Source organism: Cnephaeus nilssonii (genome assembly GCF_951640355.1).
Source record: "Cnephaeus nilssonii genome assembly, chromosome: 18".
Classification (NCBI taxonomy): Eukaryota; Metazoa; Chordata; class Mammalia; order Chiroptera; family Vespertilionidae; genus Cnephaeus; species Cnephaeus nilssonii.
Window position 1 is genome coordinate 19,194,326 of NC_137089.1, and position 18,504 is coordinate 19,212,829.

The 18,504-nt window shown below is 40.8% G+C and overlaps 2 protein-coding genes across 3 annotated transcripts in view; one reads left to right on the plus strand and one right to left on the minus strand.

The window, feature by feature from the left end:
* Positions 1–3,696, minus strand: part of NUDCD1 (NudC domain containing 1) — a gene marked incomplete at its 5' end in the record, with an annotated part of 63,806 nt that extends 60,110 nt beyond the window's left edge. The window contains one exon of the mRNA XM_079795912.1: positions 3,411–3,696. Within this exon, the coding sequence (XP_079652038.1) occupies positions 3,411–3,696 (286 nt within the window). The remainder of the gene's footprint in view (positions 1–3,410) is intronic.
* Positions 3,697–3,839: 143 nt separating this feature from the next.
* ENY2 (ENY2 transcription and export complex 2 subunit) lies at positions 3,840–14,862 on the plus strand. Of its 2 annotated transcripts, none has more exons than XM_079796560.1 (5): positions 3,840–3,919; positions 5,444–5,520; positions 9,375–9,445; positions 10,780–10,854; positions 14,599–14,862. In XM_079796560.1, the coding sequence occupies exons 2-5, from the start codon at positions 5,453–5,455 to the stop codon at positions 14,673–14,675; spliced, it is 291 nt and encodes a 96-aa protein (XP_079652686.1). In that variant the 5' UTR covers positions 3,840–3,919; positions 5,444–5,452; the 3' UTR covers positions 14,676–14,862. The 2 variants fall into 2 exon arrangements, with proteins under 2 accessions (XP_079652686.1, XP_079652685.1); XM_079796559.1 differs by having other exon boundaries at positions 3,853–3,991.
* The last annotated feature ends 3,642 nt before the right edge of the window (positions 14,863–18,504 follow it).

An 18,504-nucleotide genomic window follows, 5' to 3' on the forward strand; every position in this document is an offset into this window, starting at 1 on the left:
AAGGAATCTCTAAGTAAGTAACACATAAATCAAGACGAAAATATGCAATATGAGTTAGCTAGGTGAAATATGGGGGGGGGGGGGAGGGGGATATACAAAGACATTTACAAGATAACTATCCAGAAATGAAATTGCTGGATCAAAGGGCAATTACAATTTATAAAAAAAGGTTTTCTTGCTTAGTTCTTTGAAATAGAAAAAGACAAAGTGACATATACTGTTTACGCAGCAGCGGGAATTTTAGAACCACTTAATGACAGTACTTAAGAGAATAAACCTCCAAGGTCTTTGAGAGCAGGGACCATATCTTCATCCTCACATCCTAAATGCAGAGCTTCCCCCACCCGAGGTGCCCACTGACAGTGTGCTGAATTAATGTAAATTCCTTGGGTTAGTGTAAAAGAAGTCAAGCTGTCAGGAGGAGCTCCTGAATCATACCTCACTCTCTCTAGAAATAATTTTTAAAGGAATTAACCTCTTTTTCATCCTCCTCCTCTAGTAAATAACATAAGTCCCTCCACGTGAACTTTGTAAAAGTGTTAAGCTGATCTCCCTGTTTCCATTCCTCTCATTTTCCAAATTCAACCTCCACAGAGCCGGAAACCCAGGCATGTGTCCTAACCAGAAATCAAACCTTAACTTCCTGGTTCCTGGGCCCACATTCAATCACTGAGTCACAACTGCTGGGCTACATGACAGTTTTTAAGAAACATCTCCACTTGGCAAATTAAGAAGTTGAGCTTTTTATGACAGGTGAGCTTTATTTTTTATTGAAAGGCCTCATGAAGAAATCTGGGAAACAATGACAAGAGAAAGTCCAAAAGACAAACAGTGCCCTCACCTATCTAAGTCCTGTCTCCCTTTCCCAGGAGACTTTTTTCCTCCTCTCCTTCATTCACTCAACTTATTGAGCATCTGCTATGCTAAGAGCAATGGCAGAGTAGTGAGTAAAGGAGAAACACCGTCTTCATGGAGCTCACAGTCTAGTGGAACGAACATATCCAATAATACAGATTTAAAACTATGATTGTACTGCCTTAGGGAGAATGGAATGACGGAGCCCAAAAATGAAGACAGGAAGGATAGTCAAGGAAGCTACTATATAGTTCAGATAAGAGGTAACTATGATTTAGACAAGGATAGAGGCATGAAGAAGCCAAAATCTTCCACTGGATTTGCTGACAGATTGAACAGAGGGGTTTAATGAAGAAATAACTCCATGACATCAACGTAAGCAACTACATAGACCTGCACTAATGGTCCCTACATTTTATGCCTCCCTGGGTCTATGCCATTTGGTATGAGGTTGCTACAATTATTCTAGACGTGACTATACGATTTGCTTACCTTAGGCCAATGGTGTGCCGAGTAGGCACAGCCAGGTTTGGTGAGCCTGAGAGGGGGCAGTGAAGGATTGAGAAACGACAGACAAGAGAAAAAAGCTGGGTCTGGGTGGGATGCGCTAATCCTTTCCCATGGAGAGACAGGGCCACAGCCTGAAAGCCATGTCTTTTATAGCCAGATTCCAGGAGGCAAAGTAAGGGCGTGGTTACAACGTTCTGGTGAGTTTCGAATCTACTCAATTACATGCACCTGGTCAAGCTTTGTTTACTTGCTGCACCTCCTGTAGCCTATATCACTCAGCCACGTGGGACCACAGGTTCAGACCATAAGGTCAAGCTTACAACCATAGCCTTTAGCTATAATTGTGCTGGGAGGGCTTTGCCCTCCAAGCTAGGACTTGCACGTGGCAACAAGAGGACCATGCCCTCTCATTAGTCCCAGGCTTGAACCTGTCCAAACGCTGTAGCCGCTCTCCACACAATGGGACAACAGCAAACTTATTCCAAGCAGTAGCCTGAAAAAGTGTTTGTGCACTGCTACTTGTCTCTTGGAATAAGCCTGGACTAGCCGGCTAAAGAATGAGAGATCGAGTGGAGTAGAGTTAAGTGGGGACCATCTGAAATAACCTTAAGCCAGTCTGTAGCCAAAGAACCCCTAAACATAGGAAGTCCAGCCAAGATGAGCAGAGACACCTAGTAGACCCATAATTGAACAAAAATGCACGGATGAGCCCAAGCCACACCTAGAACCACCTACCTGATCTGTAGACTTATGAACAATAACAGAGGGACAGATAGAAACATCAATGATGAGATTCACTGATTGGCTGCCTCCTGCACCCCCCACACAGGGGATCGAGCCCACAACCCAGGCATGTGCCCTCGACCGGAATTGAACCCGGGACCCTTGAGTCCACAGGCCGACGCGCTATCCACTGAACCAAACAGGCTAGGGCTGGGATGACTTTTTAAATGCATAAACTAACTACACATGGTGGTACCATTTACTGATAGGGAGTGGGAGACGGAATGGAAAAGAAAAACCACGCTCATTGTATCTTACCCTGGTCAACTCTTACCTAGCCTCCAAAGTTCAACTTAGATATCTATTCCTCCAGGAAGCTTTCCCAGATCTCCCAGGCTGGTTTGGAAAGTTTAAGTACTACCATTATGTTTTGTACATATCCCAATCACTGCCTTACCACGTTGTTTTATAATTATCTGTTTACTTTTCTTCCCAACTAGATAATTGCACTTTTATGTTACAGACTATCATACTCATCTTGATGTTAGCATGTAACATAAAACAGAGTCCCAATAGATGTTTCTGAATTTTATAAATGAATTAAACACATTACTTATTTGACACTATCAAACCTATTAATCAACTGTAGATCAGTATTTCTCCAAGTGTGATCTACAGACAACATGCACCAGAATCAGCAAGGGGTGTGTATTAAAAATGCAAATCTCCGGGCTCTCTATCCTCAATGAAAATGCCCATTCTTCGCCTTGTTAAAAAAAAAAAAAAAGGTAAAGTGCTGACTATCTGGCCTGCTACAGATAAATAAACAAAACAAGCCGTAAGAAGTGTGGGTACGAAAATCAACTCTTCCTCACAATTTTCTAGAGCTGTTCTCTACAATACAGTCCTTCTTAGGCTAATATCACCCAGGTAACTGAACATGCTCGGAACGACAATGGAGTTTCTCTTTTAAGAAATGGGTCGGACTCAGCCAGAAGCAGCAGGAGCTGGGGGTCTTCCGAAGAGGTTTCTCCGCATCAAGGGCCAGGCCAGGACGGACAGGCGGTCTCAGCCCGAGCAGCACCTGCGTGCCGGGCCCCGGAGCCCGGCGCCGGCCCGTGGTCCCGCTACGAGAAGGTGGTTCCCACGAAGGTCCGGGATGGACGTCCTTCTCCAGAAACCGCCACCCTGGGTCCACCCCAGCCCGACGGGCCGTGAGGAAGGCCCCGGGTCAGAAAAGAAGGAACTGCGGGAAGGGTCTGGCCCTTAGGCACCCGAAAGGGAATAGGAAAAGCGTGCAAGGGGACGCCGCCGCTTCCCACCTGCTTCTAGTTCCAGCTCGTAACAGGGCAGCGGCTCGAGGGAGAGTTTGTAACCCTCGAACCGGGGATCCAACAGGGGTCTCTTCACCCGCAGCGAGCAATTAGCGGCCACCTCCATAGCCTCCCGGGATCCTAGCGGGAGAATTAATAAAGCTCTTGTTGAAAGGTCCGCGCTTCCCTCGTTGCACCGAGGCTGGGAGGCTGCGTGGGTCCCCTCCCATGAAACACCGCGGTGCAGCATGCCTCCTGGGAAATGTAGTGCCCGTGAGCGAGTTGACGGTTGCATGCCGGGATGCGTAGTTTCCAGAGGACGCACGGCCCAGCGCGGCCGTGGGAGCTGGACTCTCTTACCCAGGGGGCCGAGCGGCCGGGAGGCGGCCCGCGCAGGTTAAATTCTCACCTGATAGGCAGGGTGGCGAGGCCCCGCCCCGGAAATGCGTGTTCTAGCTTTCTGTGTGCTTAGGCGCCCGAGCTACTGAGGGTCTAAGTCCGGGCAGCCGAAGAGTGTGGTAGGTAACGGTCGTCAGCGCAAGGGTCATTTCGTCGCTGGGAAGGGACGGCCCTCGCCCGCGGTGATGGTGGTGAGCTATGCCCGTGGTCCTCAGGGCCGGGACCCGGGCCCGGCCCAGGCTCCTTTCGATGTGCTGTCTTTTCGTTAGCTTCCCCCGACCCGCGCTCGCGGGCCTGCAGGGCTCTCCGACTGGGCGTGCTAGCGGAGTTGGCCTGGAGCCAGTCCTCGCTTTGTGTTCTGGCTCCTCCCCGCCCGCCTCTCCGCTGTCTCCGCCCCGTTCTGTTTCCCCCCCAGAATGACTGGGCGGGGAGGGATCCCCTAGCGCCCTGGTTTTACCCGTGAGGAAACTGAGGTCTTTGAATCAAGAATTGACGTGTCCAAGGTCACTATCCGTATTTTTAGGGGCCCAGGCGAGATTTCCGTTCCGTGTTCCTGGGGATGGTACTGAACTGGACCTTAGAATGGTTTTCGAAAATGTTAACCTCCAGTTCCCAAAGCAAACCTGTTCTGGTCCCTTCTCAGCCCCTGCTTTCTCCTTGGCACTTGGGAAAAAAAAAAAAAAAGAAAGAAAGGAATTTCAACTCTGAGAAGTCACTGCCAGCCTGAGTTTTCCCGTCGGGCACAGGCATGGCCGGCAGCAAAAGTCGCCTGAAGTGCCTGACAGGTTCGGGGACGGACGTGAGGCCAGCTGGCTCCAAGTTTTCCCCAGCCTAACCGCCCTCTTCTTTCTACACCATTTTGGTTTGGGCTGCCTGTTTGTTTGTTTTTTTTACTGAAAATGGAGAAGGTTCCAAGTTAGGCATGACTTTGGGGTTTGTTTCCCCCTTCTCCCCCCAGCAGGCTTTAATCAAGAGCAGAAGCACAGATAGACTTACAGCCAGGTTAGCCGTCGTGATTCCGGATACGTCCTCCTCGTGGGAAGCGGAGCACTTAAAATCTTAACCTGGAAATTTCATTTTTTCACCAGCAGCGCTTAATCTTTTACTGATTGATACTTAGCCGATATTCGTATGGCTTCCCCAGAATTTGGAGCAGAAATGACTAGCAGTCGGTAGGGAGGAGCTTGTTCCAGTGTTTGGGGGCGGGGTCGAAGCCACCTGAGTTCAAAACCTACTTGCATGACTCTGTCTCAGTGCCTCAGTTTCCTCATCTGTAAAACGTAGATTATGTGAATGATAACGTACATAAGACAATAGGTTCTGGGAGTTGAATGAGTTAAAAAAAAACACAACAAAACAACAACAATGTGTTAGCCCAGGACCAGGCACATAAGTGTTTAAAGTTACAATAATTGCTACTTACAGACTCCTTTTAGTAAAGGGTATATGGGGGAAGGAAGCTTATTGAGTGAGTTTATCAGTATGACTTCTTGGGATGCAGTAATGACATTGTTAACACATTGTTGGTATTTATCGCCCCTTCAGTTGGTAGAATGTTAAAGGTGTGGAGGTGCTTGCCTAGAGGACTTAGAAGGAAATGCTTTGTTAGTGTTCTGTATCTGAAAATACATGTTGATGTTCAGGTTAGCAAGATGAACAAAGATGCGCAGATGAGAGCAGCGATTAACCAAAAGTTGATAGAAACCGGAGAAAGAGAACGGTAAGTAATAGACTGTGTGAATATATTACATTTAACATCTTTAAATTGCAGTTACATTATATACAAGAACCGAAATAATGAAGGAACAAAACTGATGTCAGTGGAAAGGATTACAGAAAAATAGATTGTCAAAAGCTTCAGTTCCTAACATCTGTAAACGATAGTTGGGCCTATTCAGTATTGCAAGACTTAGAGGGAAGTAAGTGATGTAGAAAGATAAACAAGAAATGACTCTCAGAGATTGTATAATAGCAATAAAATTCCTAAATAACTACAGTTGGAGACATAATGTTCCCACTTTTGAACAGGGAGACAGCATTAGTTACCCTGTTCATTAGAACCAGTATTAGTTACCAAGCTCTTTTTTAATACTCATCCAAGGATATGTTCATTAATTTTAGAGAGAGAGGAAGGAAAAGGGGGAAAGAAATATTGATCTGTCTCCTCGCACCGAGACCGGGATTGAACCTGAGACCTTTGATGTGTGGGACAATGCTTCAGCCAACGGAGCCACAACAGCCAGGGCATTACCAAGTTCTCTTCACCTCAGAGTAGCATGTACTATTCCTACGATCTGAAACATTCCTCTTTTTTCCTCCTAATCTTTAGCTACTTCTAGCTCATCTTTCAAGTCTTAATTTAAATATTTCTTTTGAGTATCTCTTAACTCCCAAATATCTTGGTCTATCAGAACATTTAACATTGTATTGTGACCACCTACTTAGCTAGTTTGTATCCTTCAATATAATCTAAATTACTTGACAGCAGAAATAAATACCAGTGTATATTCAGTATCACGCCTAGTTCTTAATTGGCCAAGTAAATACTTGAGAAAATGAACACAAAGGTTTGCAAGTACAAAGGAGAGGCTGAGGAATCCAGAAAGGCTTCCAGAAACAGGGTGGTGAGTTGTGAGAGAAATATATATAGGGAACAGGAGGGTTCTTTCAATTCCCCCTGCGGGGTAAGGTGATCAGTTACGATCTCACAGAATAGTAAAAGGGTACTTCAGCTGGGGGAGAAGGATTAGCAGTTCTTCAACCCAAAAAAGTAGAGAAGACAATCTAGGCAGATGGAACAATGTGCACAATCACAGCTTCTGGGGAAGTGCAGAATTAAAGCTAGGAGGAGATAAAAGGTAAACGCTGTGTGGACAGGAGGAGTAGATTTTGTATAAGTCAGATTTTTTTAGTTGAAAATGATAGAAACTGGCTTAACCAAAGGCAATACATAAGCTCTTCTAACTGAAAAGTCTAGAGCTTAAAATTGCTTCAGGCACCGCTAGGTTCAGACACTCAAAAATTATTGTCAACAATATATCTTTCTTTGCCTCTCGGCTCTGCTTTCCTCTGTGTTGGCTTTCTTCTCAGGCAGGCTCTCCCTACAGAGATTAGTAGTTCAAAATGTATATCCCTCTGGCTCAGACTACCTTCCTCCGAATCGTTTCATAAAGACCTGCCTTGATTACCATCTTACTTAGATTGTAATAGGCCAGTCATGACCACCCTTGCCTAGGTCACATGTCCATCACTAGAACCCTACCCAGATTTCTTCCACTGAGAGTGGTAGAGGTTTTTTTTGTTTTGTTTTTGTTTTGTTTTTTTCTTCTGTCAAAAAAAAAGACAGGAAAATGGGTGGTGGGTTTGCAAAAACATCTGTTGTTGATTTTATCCTTGGCTGTTGGGAGGCTTTAAAAGGTTTTTTTAAGGGAATGACTAGATCACATTTGCACTAGAGGAATGTTATTCTGGCAGTGTGGAGCATAGACTGGAAGCGTTAGAGACAATGCAGAAGATTATATTGGGTTAAAAATGAAAAACAGTAAAATGGAAAGGAAAACTAGGTTGTGGTTTTTTGTTTTTTTAAGTAAAATCAGAAATGAGGAAGAAGGTGGAAACTAGAAAGGTGCCTTGGGAAAATGAGAGGATAGTATTGCCAGTAATGAGAATAGGGGACTATGTATTTGTTTATTCCGAGCAGCTTAGTTACTGAGTTTCTACCACATGCCACGTCCTGTTAAGGTGCTGAAGTGATAGTAGTGAACAAAGTGAAGCCTGTCCTTTCATGGAGCTTGCATTCTAATGGGGGAAAACAGACAAGAAATGTCTAACATGTCAGGTAATGATGAGTTCTAGAGGGAAACCAAAGCAGAGAATAATGGGGTATGTTATTTTGGAAAGAAAAAACAGGGCTTCACTGATAAGAAATCAGAAGGATATGAGGGAGATGGATGGACTCCAAGGTCCCAAGGTAGGAACTTTAATGAGACTGAATAAATTAGAAGAGGGAAAGAACAAAGTCAGGGCACAGCTGGGGAGGGGGCAGATCATGGAGGGTCATTTAGGCTGTGGTAAAACTTGGTTTATTCAGGGTAAATTAGGAAGCCACTGGAGAGTTTTGAGCAGTGGGAAGAGAATGGAAGTGTGCAAGGAGAAAAAGCAGGGGAACAAATTAGGAGGCTTTGGGAACAATCCAGTCGAGACAAGGTGGTAGCTTGCACAAGGGCAGAGATGATAAAAAACATGGGTACAGGTACATACTTTAAAACTGGAACCAGTAGGATTTGCTCATGGGTTGGATGTGTAGTGTGAACAAAATTGCGGTGAAGGACGCTGCCAAGGTTTCTAGCCTGAGGAACTGGAAGAATGGAGTTGCCTTCGTGACAAGGAGAACAGGTTGAGGGTGGAGAGAAGCAAAAGAGTTGGGCTTGAGCCCTGTACAGATTGAATGACCTGATTAAATATTGAGATGAAAATGTCCCATGGTGGAGATATAGGAATATTGAAAGAAGAGGTTTGGTTTGGAATATGACATGTTTTAAGCTGCGAAATAAGATGATTTAGGTTGAAGACTGAGGATTTTTTAGAGTGGGTATGGAAAAGGAACAAAGTACTGATAAGAAACTATTTTATTACATCCATGATGCCATTAGTTGCAATATACACCTTTTTTTTAAACCAGTAAGAAACAAGAAAACCCTGCTAATTAAATTATGATAGGGCCCTGGCCAGGTAGCTTGGTTGGTTGGAGCGTCTTTCTGTAAGCCAAGGTTTCGGGTTTGATCCCGGGTCAGCGCATATACAAGAATCAATCAATGAATGCATCAAATCAATGGAACAACAAATCTCTCTTCCTCTCTCCCTCTCCCTTTTCCCTTCCTTCCCCTCCTCCCCCCTCCCTCCATTCTTCCCTCCTTCCCTCCTTCTTCCCTTCCCTCTCGTCCTACCTTCCTCCCTCCCTACCTCTCTCTCTAAAAATCAATAAATAAAAAAATTTAAATGATGATAGGCATGCCATTTACTGAATTGTTAAAATATGGGGCGGAGGGGGAGTGTTAGATTCATGAAATACATTGATGTATCATTTAGAAGGTTAATGGGAAAAGGGAGGGGGGAGTCTTTGAGAGTAGAGAGAGAAATAATGGGGAAGTAAGAGAATTGAAGGATAAGAATTTGTAGTCAAGGAAGGGATTTTGGAGTTTGAAGATTTCAGAGGTGCAGCTGCTCCAAGCTCAACTAATACCCTCCAAGAGGTGTATAGCCCACAATATTCCTGTTGGTGGAGGGAGGTAGACGGGGGGGAGTAAGAAAGCCAGAGTAGAGTTTCTTGAGAAGTATTGTGCCCCATCCGCTTTATTTTACTTTGCTGTTAATGAAAAGGAGGCCATGTCCCCACAAGACCAAAGAACTATTTAAACTATTTCGTGATAGAACCATGATCAGGACATGGTTGAAGTTTTGTGACTGGAAAGCAGGAAATTTTTAATTGAAGGGTTGAACTTGTGATTGAAACATTCCTATCTGAGATATTGCACATTGTTGTAGCTTAATTTGAAAACACTTTTTTTCCTACAGCCTCAAAGAGTTGCTGAGAGCTAAATTAATTGAATGTGGCTGGAAGGATCAATTGAAGGCACACTGTAAAGGTAATCAGTTTCATTTAGAAGATAAGCTAATTCCATTGTTCTCTATGTTGGTTTGAGGTTCACTAGAAAAATTACAGTCAGTATTTTAAAGGTATATAAGTGGTCAGACATAATTTTAAACAAATGGAAAATTGACTCTTGTAGTGATGATTTCCTCCCCTCTGTGATAATATGTAGACCTAATTCCTAAATTTATAGAAATTTTTTGTGTATTTCTCTTAAAACAAGTGAAGCAAGATTTTCTATGGCTTTAAAATGTAGAATCTCACCTTTTTCAGTGTGCCTATTCAAAGTGAAACATTCCTTATTCCTAAAATGTTTTAATTTAACCAACTGAGTACTTTATGGTTGTTAGATACTTAGGAATTATCTCTCTTGTCTTTAACAGTGTTATTTTGAAAATTTCATGTTAAAAGCTCTTAGAGAATTATACTTATTTTTTTAAATATAGAATGGGGGCTTGTTAAATTGCTTAATGTTGATGATGATACCATTAGATAGATTACACATGTCACTACTGTGATGAGCCTCCTTTCTGGCTCAGCTTTTAGTATAATAGCATTTTGGTTATTTTTAATGATTTCCCATTGTACTGTAATGGTTTCTACAAGTAATAATGATAATAGTGACTATAACATTAACTAATTATGACAAATTAGTAAAAGCATAGACTTTGAGGTCATACAGATCTTCACTGGTAAAAGACTAGAGCTGTATTTCAACTCATGTTTGGATGAGTTATTTAATCTTTATGCTTCAGTTGCCTCATCTGTGAAGTGGGAAAAATGCCCAGCCCATTTCATTATTGTGAATATTAAATGATGTAAAGCATCCAGCACACAGTATGGGTTCAGTAAACGTTAACTACTTTCCCTCTTGTTTCTTTTGGCCCAGTCTAGAGAAGAGAAAGGAGCAAAGGAGTTTTGTATTTTCATTTTGGGATATGAAATTTTAAATTGGACACAAATAATAGCTTTTTCCCTTTCCACGCACTTAAGAGCTAGTATGATAACAGTGAAATAAGATCTGTGCAGCTACAAATTTCTAGCTTTTTATAGCTGTTAGATTTGACCTTACAGTTCAAATTCATTCTGTGCTATATTTGTTAAGTTAAAGTTATTTAGCTGAGAGATGAACAGGCTTTTATGATATTATCTGGTGAATACTTAATGTGTTTAAAGTTGAATTAAATATTCATTAAAAAAGAAGTGTCCTCTTTTTTTTTTAAGACCAATCTGTACTCTAAAAACATGATCTTAACCCTTCCTCTATGAAAATCTTTCTTACAGATAATGATTTTAAATGATATGATTTGTTTTTTGCTTTTGCATAAGAGGTAATTAAAGAAAAAGGACTAGAACACGTTACTGTTGATGACTTGGTGGCTGAAATCACACCAAAAGGCAGAGGTAAGGAATACAAATTGTGTGAAAGGAAACGTGTGCTAAAGACATGATTTTTTCTGTCATGCTGGTTCAGCTTTTCTTTCTTCCTACAAGGAAAAACAACTTTTCCAGAATTATTTGGGAGCTGGTGTTCCCTCATTGGGAACAATTATAATAGTCTCCCTGCCTCCCTAGCATGATTTTGAGTAACAGATGAGATAAGAGGTGTAAAATGTTTTTGCACTCTGAAACAGTATACAAAGAAATTGACATGATTGGTAAGAAAGATATTTTTTAAAATATGGGATCTTGTAGAGGTAAATATACCTGAAGCTAAGGTTTATAAACTATTAAATATGGCATGACTTCACTTAATATTTAATAATTCGAAGTTTTACTCCTGTCTGTGAGTCATTGCTCTATCGCTTTGCTTATTAAAAATAAACAAAGCTCTGTCTTCTTGAATGTCTAATTCAGAATGTAGTAGCGCCATAACTTCATGTTCAGGGTAATCCATAATTAAGATTCACACTGCAACCACCTAATTTCTCCCTTTACTGCCTTGTTTACAACAGGCAAAGGAAAGAAAGAAGTATGTTAACATTGACGTTATGTAATAAATATTGTCAGGAAACTACATTATATGGTTATCTCAGATGGACCTACATTTTCCCCCCATTTACTTTGAGAAAGTTTAAGTGAAACCAGGTAAATTAGATGATCTATTGTTTTCTCACACAAAAATAGTAAAAATAATTTAAATGTAAATAAGTAAATATGTTTGAAAATTATTCATAGAAACTACTAGTTCCCTGAATTGCTTACCTGCTAGGAAGGAGCTAGGAATCCTTTGGTCCTTTCCATCATATCTTTTGGCCTAGTTACAGCTACAAAAACCTGACCTTTTCTCTACACATATCTCAGAGAAAGAAAAATAAAACCAACAGTATTTATTGTTCCCCCCGTGAATTTATATTTTAAAATGATTTTCCCTAAACTTTTCTATTTTCCTTCAGTAATTTATGCCTAATTTGTTAACATTACTTAGGAACCGGTTATACAGGCTAGAAATTGTCCTTTGCTCCTCCTTCAACACTGGTATCTTGGACATACCAGTTCTTTGTAGCTCCCCTGCTAGAGAATGAGTAAAGAAAGAAAAGAGAAGTGAAAATAAATCTGTTCTCTTAGTCTTCTTTATTGTGAAGAGTAGAAGCATTTTACTTTTTTAAATATACAGTAAAATTGACCTTTTTAGTGTGCAGTTCTGTGAATTTCATACGCATGTATGAATTCATATAACCACCACTCCCTTCAAGTAATCCCTTTGTATTCATTCACACCCTATCCCTACCCCAAGGCAAAGGATCTGTTCTCCATCACCTAAAAGTATATTTAATAAACATATTGATCACATTTCCAGTGGACTTGAATTAACCATGTGGTCTCTATTTCTAGACAGGCTGAAACTAAACAGTTTATAGAGGAGTATCTGCCTCATCTGATTTGTGTACTTATTTCTGAAATTCTTATAGAAATATTTAACTACTAGAAGCCCGGTGCACGAAATTCGTGCACGGGGGGGGGGGGTTATCCCTCAGCCCAGCCTGTACCCTCTCCAATCTGGGACTCCTGGAGGGATGTCCGACTGCCCGTTTAGGCCCGATCCCACCGGGATCGGGCCTAAACGGGCAGTCGGACATCCCTCTCACAATCCAGGACTGCTGGCTCCCAACTGCTTGCCTGCCTGCCTTCCTGATTGCCCCTAACCACTTCTGCCTGCCAGCCTGATCACCCCCTAACCACTCCGCTGCCAGCCTGGTTGATGCTTAACTACTCCCCTGCCAGCCTGTTTGCCCCCAACTTCCCTCCTATGCCAGCCTGGTCACCCCTAACTGCCCTCTCCTGCAGGGTTGATCACCTCCAACTGCCCTCCCTTGCAAGCCTGGTCCCTCTCAACTGCCCTCCCTTGCAGGCCGGGTGCCTCCCAACTGCCCTCTCCTGCTGGCCATCTTGTGGTGGCCATCTTGTGTCCACATGGGGGCAGGATCTTTGACCACATGGGGGCAGCTATATTGTGTGTTGCAGTGATGACCAATCTGTATATTACTCTTTTATTAGATAGGATAGAGGCCTGGTACAGGGGTGGGGGCCAGCTGGTTTGCCCTGAAGGTTGTCCCGGATCAGGTGGGGTTCCCTTGGGGCGTGGAGCGGCCTGAGTGAGGGGCCTGTGGTGGTTTGCAGGCCAGCCACGCCCCCTGGCAACCCAAGGGGAGGCCCTGGTATCTGGAATTTATTTTCCTTCTACAATTGAAACTTTGTAGCCTGGAGCGGAGCCAAGCCTGCTGCTCCCTCCGGGGTGGCAGCCATTTCTGTGGCAGTTAATTCACCTTCTACAATTGAAACTTTGTAGCCTTAAGCGGGTGAGCCCGGCCAGGGTGTGAGGAAAGCTTTGCTTCCCCTGTTGCCGCCGGCAACCCTGGCCTGCTCTCTCAAGCTCCATTCTGCCGCCATTTGTTTGAATTTGTTTACCTTCTATAATTGAAACTTTGTACCTTGAGTGGAGGCTTAGGCCTGCAACGGCTATGGAAAGCTTGGCTTGCTCTGTTACCTGGGAAACCTTGCTCACTGTGGCTGTAGCCATCTTGGATTGGGGTTAATTTGCATACTCGCCCTGATTGGCTGGTGGGTGTGGTTTGGCTGGTGGGCGTGGCTTATGTAGCGGAGTGATGGTTAATTTGCATATTACCATTTTATTAGAGAAGATATCTGAAGCCTTCCATTTCCTCTGAATACAAGCATATAGCATTAGAAGTGTTAATTCTCTATTGTCCTTATTTATTAGGCAATTAGAAAAGGAACAGTAATGTAGATTTGTTTATTGATATTTAATATTAAAATTTCCAAAGGTAGGGCTTTTTTTTTTCTTTTCATTTTTTGTTTAATACTCCAAATAGATAGTACAGTCACATGGTTTAAATTCAAAAAGTAAAAATATAGGGAATGTAACCACTGTTGTGGTTTTTGCATCTTTGCTGAGTCAGAGAGTATATGCATTTATTTCTATAAAATCTTGTCGAATTACCTTCCCAAAAATGTTGGAACAGTTTATACTCCCACCAGCTAATATGAGAGTGCTAGTTTTTCCCTCAGTCTTGCCAACACAGTATATTATTAACCATTGGATTTTAGCCAATCTGATTGGTAAAACATGTTATCTGAATGTGGTTTTAATTTTCATTTCTCTTGTAAGGTTTATCCCCTCTTATGTTCAAGAACTGTGTGTTTCTCTTTTTCATCTCCTGTGCTCATTTTTCTAACAGCCTGCTGATCTTTTCTTACCAAATTGAAGAAATTTTAGAGTAGAGAGATTAGCCCATTTCTGTAAAAGTGTTTTCCCAGTTTTTGTCTTTTGCCTTTGTTTACAGTGATTTTGATCAAGCTTATTAAGTTGCTTTTGCATTTGAATTACATTTATCAATCTGTTATAGCCTCTGTGTTTTAAAAAGGCTGTTTTTCACTTCGTTTAAAGAATTTTCCCATGTTTCTTCTCAATGTTCCATGTATTTCGTTATTATTTCACTCAAATAATAATTGAAAATATACTTTATTTTTTCAGATGTTTATCTAATTTGTTATTAAAGCTCATGAGGGTATTTACAAAATGAATTATAAATAAATTTTGGATAGGTCATCCTGAATAAAACATCAAATCTAAAATTGGCATATATTCATTGGAATCTTCTTACTCATATTTTTTTTATATTTCAGCCCTGGTACCTGACAGTGTAAAGAAGGAGCTTCTACAAAGAATAAGAACATTCCTTGCTCAGCATGCCAGCCTTTAAGATTGAATTAGATTGTGTTGTTTTGTGGTCTTATTTCTGAAAGTAAAACTTGCCATAAATTAGGAATCGCTTTCCCAAAATAAAATCCTTTTTTGTATGATGGTATACAGTTTTCGGTAATGATGTATACATTGTATTGATTTTTTTTCCCTAAATGTGTTATTTTAATAAATATCTCATGAATGAGTTTGAAGTTTCCTTGGATCTTGGAATAAATGGGACTTTTCAACAATGCACCAGATTTGTTGAGAGAAAAAGTCATCGAATAATACAGTTTGTTAAGTATGTACATGTTTCTGTGCTAACAACTGAGGAGAAGTAAGCTGCCTCTTCTGATTGTCGAGATATGGTATGTTTCTCTTGAATCCCTATACTATTTTATAATACATGTCCCATCTTGTACTATAGTTGTCTTATTTGTTATAAACTCTGAGAGTTAGGACTGGGTCTTACTCATCTTTATGTGCCTTCCTTATTCCTCAAAGAATTTACCATCCTATTGGAAGAGAGAACATTTGCAAACTGGCTTCATCCCAAGCTCCTCTCACATATCTACTCATCTGAACTTTGAAAACAGAAACTCTAAATTACATCCCCACATACTAAGGTCAAGGAAGAACTTAATGGGAAATAATCTGCACCCATAGCTTTACTCTGACATCAAGATTGCCAAATCCAATGGACTCTTGTCTGTACTTGTGTGACCTCTGCTGGAAACTGAGAATGTTGAGCATCCTGCCACTGGAACTTTCCTCCCACTCCTCACAGTGTTTATTCCTACCACTGGAAGTTCCTCTGTTTCTCGTGGAGTACCTTTTGCTGTATGGGACTGGAAATAATGCTATTTCTTAGGGCTACTCATGGGCCCTCTGCCTGACTAATGATATGCTTTTTCCTGGGAAAGTCCCAGGAAACAGGTCGGACCATGATTTCAAGTACTAACAGGTCAATAAATTGTAAATTGATCACCAAACCAGACTTCAACCCAGCCTCCATACCCGTATGCCCATCTGCTATGGATCAGCTTCCTTGGATGTTCCACGAACACCTCAAACTGACCACACCTAAGATAGTGACTTTTTCCCTCCTAGTAACTACCCCTACTGTATTCCTTAATGTGAGTAGTACCTCCCAGACATACATATTACCTCAGGAGGTTGTTAAAATACTGATTCAGAAGGTAAGAGGTGTTGCACAAGATTATATTTCTGACTGCCCCAGTCACTGCTTATGCTGCTGATCGAGGACCACTTTGAGTGGCAAGGTTGTCAGGTGTCCTCTCCCTGCCCTCTTAACTGCCTTAGTTCAAGCCCGAATTAGTGCAGTAGGCATGCATCTAATGTCTCCTTGCTCTAGTTCATGCATCCTCCAGTATCTTCCACAGTTGCCTAAGTGACCTTACTAAAATTCAAGCTTGGTCAGTTTATTCCCCTTCTTGAGACTTCAATGGTTTTTCCTGGTTTGCAGGGTAAAATTTTACTCTCAGCCATAGCACCTATGCCCTCTTGATCAGACGTTTACTTATTTCTCTAGTTAAAGAGTTCCCCAAAATATCAAGTTGTTCATCAAATACAGTTAAAAGTCCATCAAGCTAGAAAGCCCTTTTACTTATCTCTTACTTGGTATTTCTATTTGGATTTAGATTTCCCACTGCTGCTTTTCTATCAGAAGCACCTGTGCATAATTTCTCTTCAATACAATAGTTTTAGAACTTTTGCATGCATGCATCTCCTAGAGCGGAGGGGTGTCTCACTCTCTCTCTCTCATGCTTATTTGTGGGTGAACAAAATAAATGAATGAACACAGAAGCACAAAAGAAAGTAAAAATACAATTGAGTATGTTTGAGGAAAGGCTTCACATTAATTTTTGGTTCAGGTTCCAGAGGTACAATTTTACTGTCTGATGATTTATATTTTAAGTGTAGTCTTGGAACCAACTGGGCTTAATTTTGTAAAATGTTGAACCTAAGACACACACAATCACAAAACCTACCCCAAAGAGTTTTTGTTTCATCTCATAAAGCAATGATCTAAAGTTAAATGATAGTTATATGCATCATTCTGCTACCCTTTATCAAAAAAGAAATTAATGGTACAGAGGAAATGTTAAAAACAACTGGTAGTTCTTGTTTTATAGTATTGTATATAAAAAAAACAAAAATTGCTCATACCAATGCTATTTTAATAGTTCAGAACAAAATATGAGAAAAGGAAAAGTTGCAAAAATATTTTGAGATGGAACAAAAAAAAATAATTGAAAATACTTTACAGCAATTGAAAATACTGAAGAGCATAGCTTTAAAATGATAGTGCCAAGAATTCCCCCCACCATCTCTAGGTGGTTTTTGGGGGGGCATCTTCTAAATGTCTTGTAGTTTGCATCTAGAACCATTGATATCTTTCAAATAAACCAACTTTGTGAACATCTTGACTCACATCATTGATTCATGTTAACCAAGAATACATTCTTTAAAAATCTTGCAACCTTTCATTCTCAGTATTGGAAATTCAATAGGAGATTATTGTTACGTGCCTGCATTGGGTGAGTAAAATACTAATTAAGGTTACTATACGCTTTTTAAAATTAGGATTAGAAGAACCAACTAAATTATTTAGGTATTCACTTTGCTTTGGCATTACAAGTGTATCATTTGGTTGAACAGTGCCAAGCTAGGGCCTGGGTGATGCTGGGGACTGGTAATTGGATATGGGACTTTTCATAACTTGATAAAAGCCTCCATCCAACTCGAGAGAATTGTGACAGCTGCTCAGTAGCTGATGTTGGAAGTGATCCAATGTGTGCGTTTGTGTTTTAACCCTTCTTGTAAATTGCTATCTCATGTTACTCAGTGACTTCATAAAACCCCACATATTTACCATTAGAAACCACACAAGGTCATAGGATGAATCCACCAAGAAAATTAACAAGCGCAATAAAACAATTCGAGTTCTAGTCTCAACTCTGACACTGAATTATCAGGTAAGACTGCCTCTTCTGCCTCAGTTTCCTCATCTGCATATTAGATCTGATAATGCTGACCTGGCAAGAATTAAAATAATTTTAAAACTGTAAATACCATGAATAGGGTAGTCATATGGATAAAAAAAGTAAAATGTATATTCATAAAAAGCAATATGGATTAATTTTACTCCTAGGAAGAACTCTAAAAATATGTATTTACTATGTGTTTTCTAGATTTATATAGTTATATAAATTACACTTATGTGGAAAATAGCTGCTTTTTTTTTTTCAGGAACTTGTAGATAATATTAATTACCATGAGACTTACTACAAAAATAAAGATGACCGACATTACTTGATTGGAATTTAATAAATACCACTATAATAGCACTTACCAGGGAAGATTGAAAGTACTCATTTTCACCCACATTCTACTTAATATAAACAGTGCGTGTCATAGAGGAGTTTATCTTTTGATCCTATTTATCTTCTTGATACATTTTACTTTGATCCTAAGTGCATAACAGAGTTAATTCTTGATAAATTTTTAAAATGAATGAATGAATAAATGAGATGAGGAAAGAAATTTGGCATGTGCCTGTTTATTCCAGACTTCAAATTATACGTCCTTGGTTATTCTGCTTGTCAGCCACCAGTGGGCACTTGAAGCCTGTATTTTCAACCTCTCTGGATATATAAAGGAAATGGGTCATGCCAACAGGCCCAATTCCAGCTCAGGCCAGGCAGCTTCTTCAAGATGAAAGTGTTATTGAATTAAAACTTAATTGTGAGGACCTCAGAATGTGCTGCTGTTATAAATTAAGGTGAAGCTACAGTGAGATGCAGATATTGTTTTATTGGAACCAT

What these genes read in the sequence shown, in the direction of transcription:
- ENY2 (XM_079796559.1), top strand. An exon ending in ATTGAAGGCACACTGTAAAG is followed by an intron (nt 9,446 to 10,779) that starts GTAATCAGTTTC and finishes CTTTTGCATAAG; the next exon opens with AGGTAATTAAAGAAAAAGGA. An exon ending in AATCACACCAAAAGGCAGAG is followed by an intron (nt 10,855 to 14,598) that starts GTAAGGAATACA and finishes TTTATATTTCAG; the next exon opens with CCCTGGTACCTGACAGTGTA.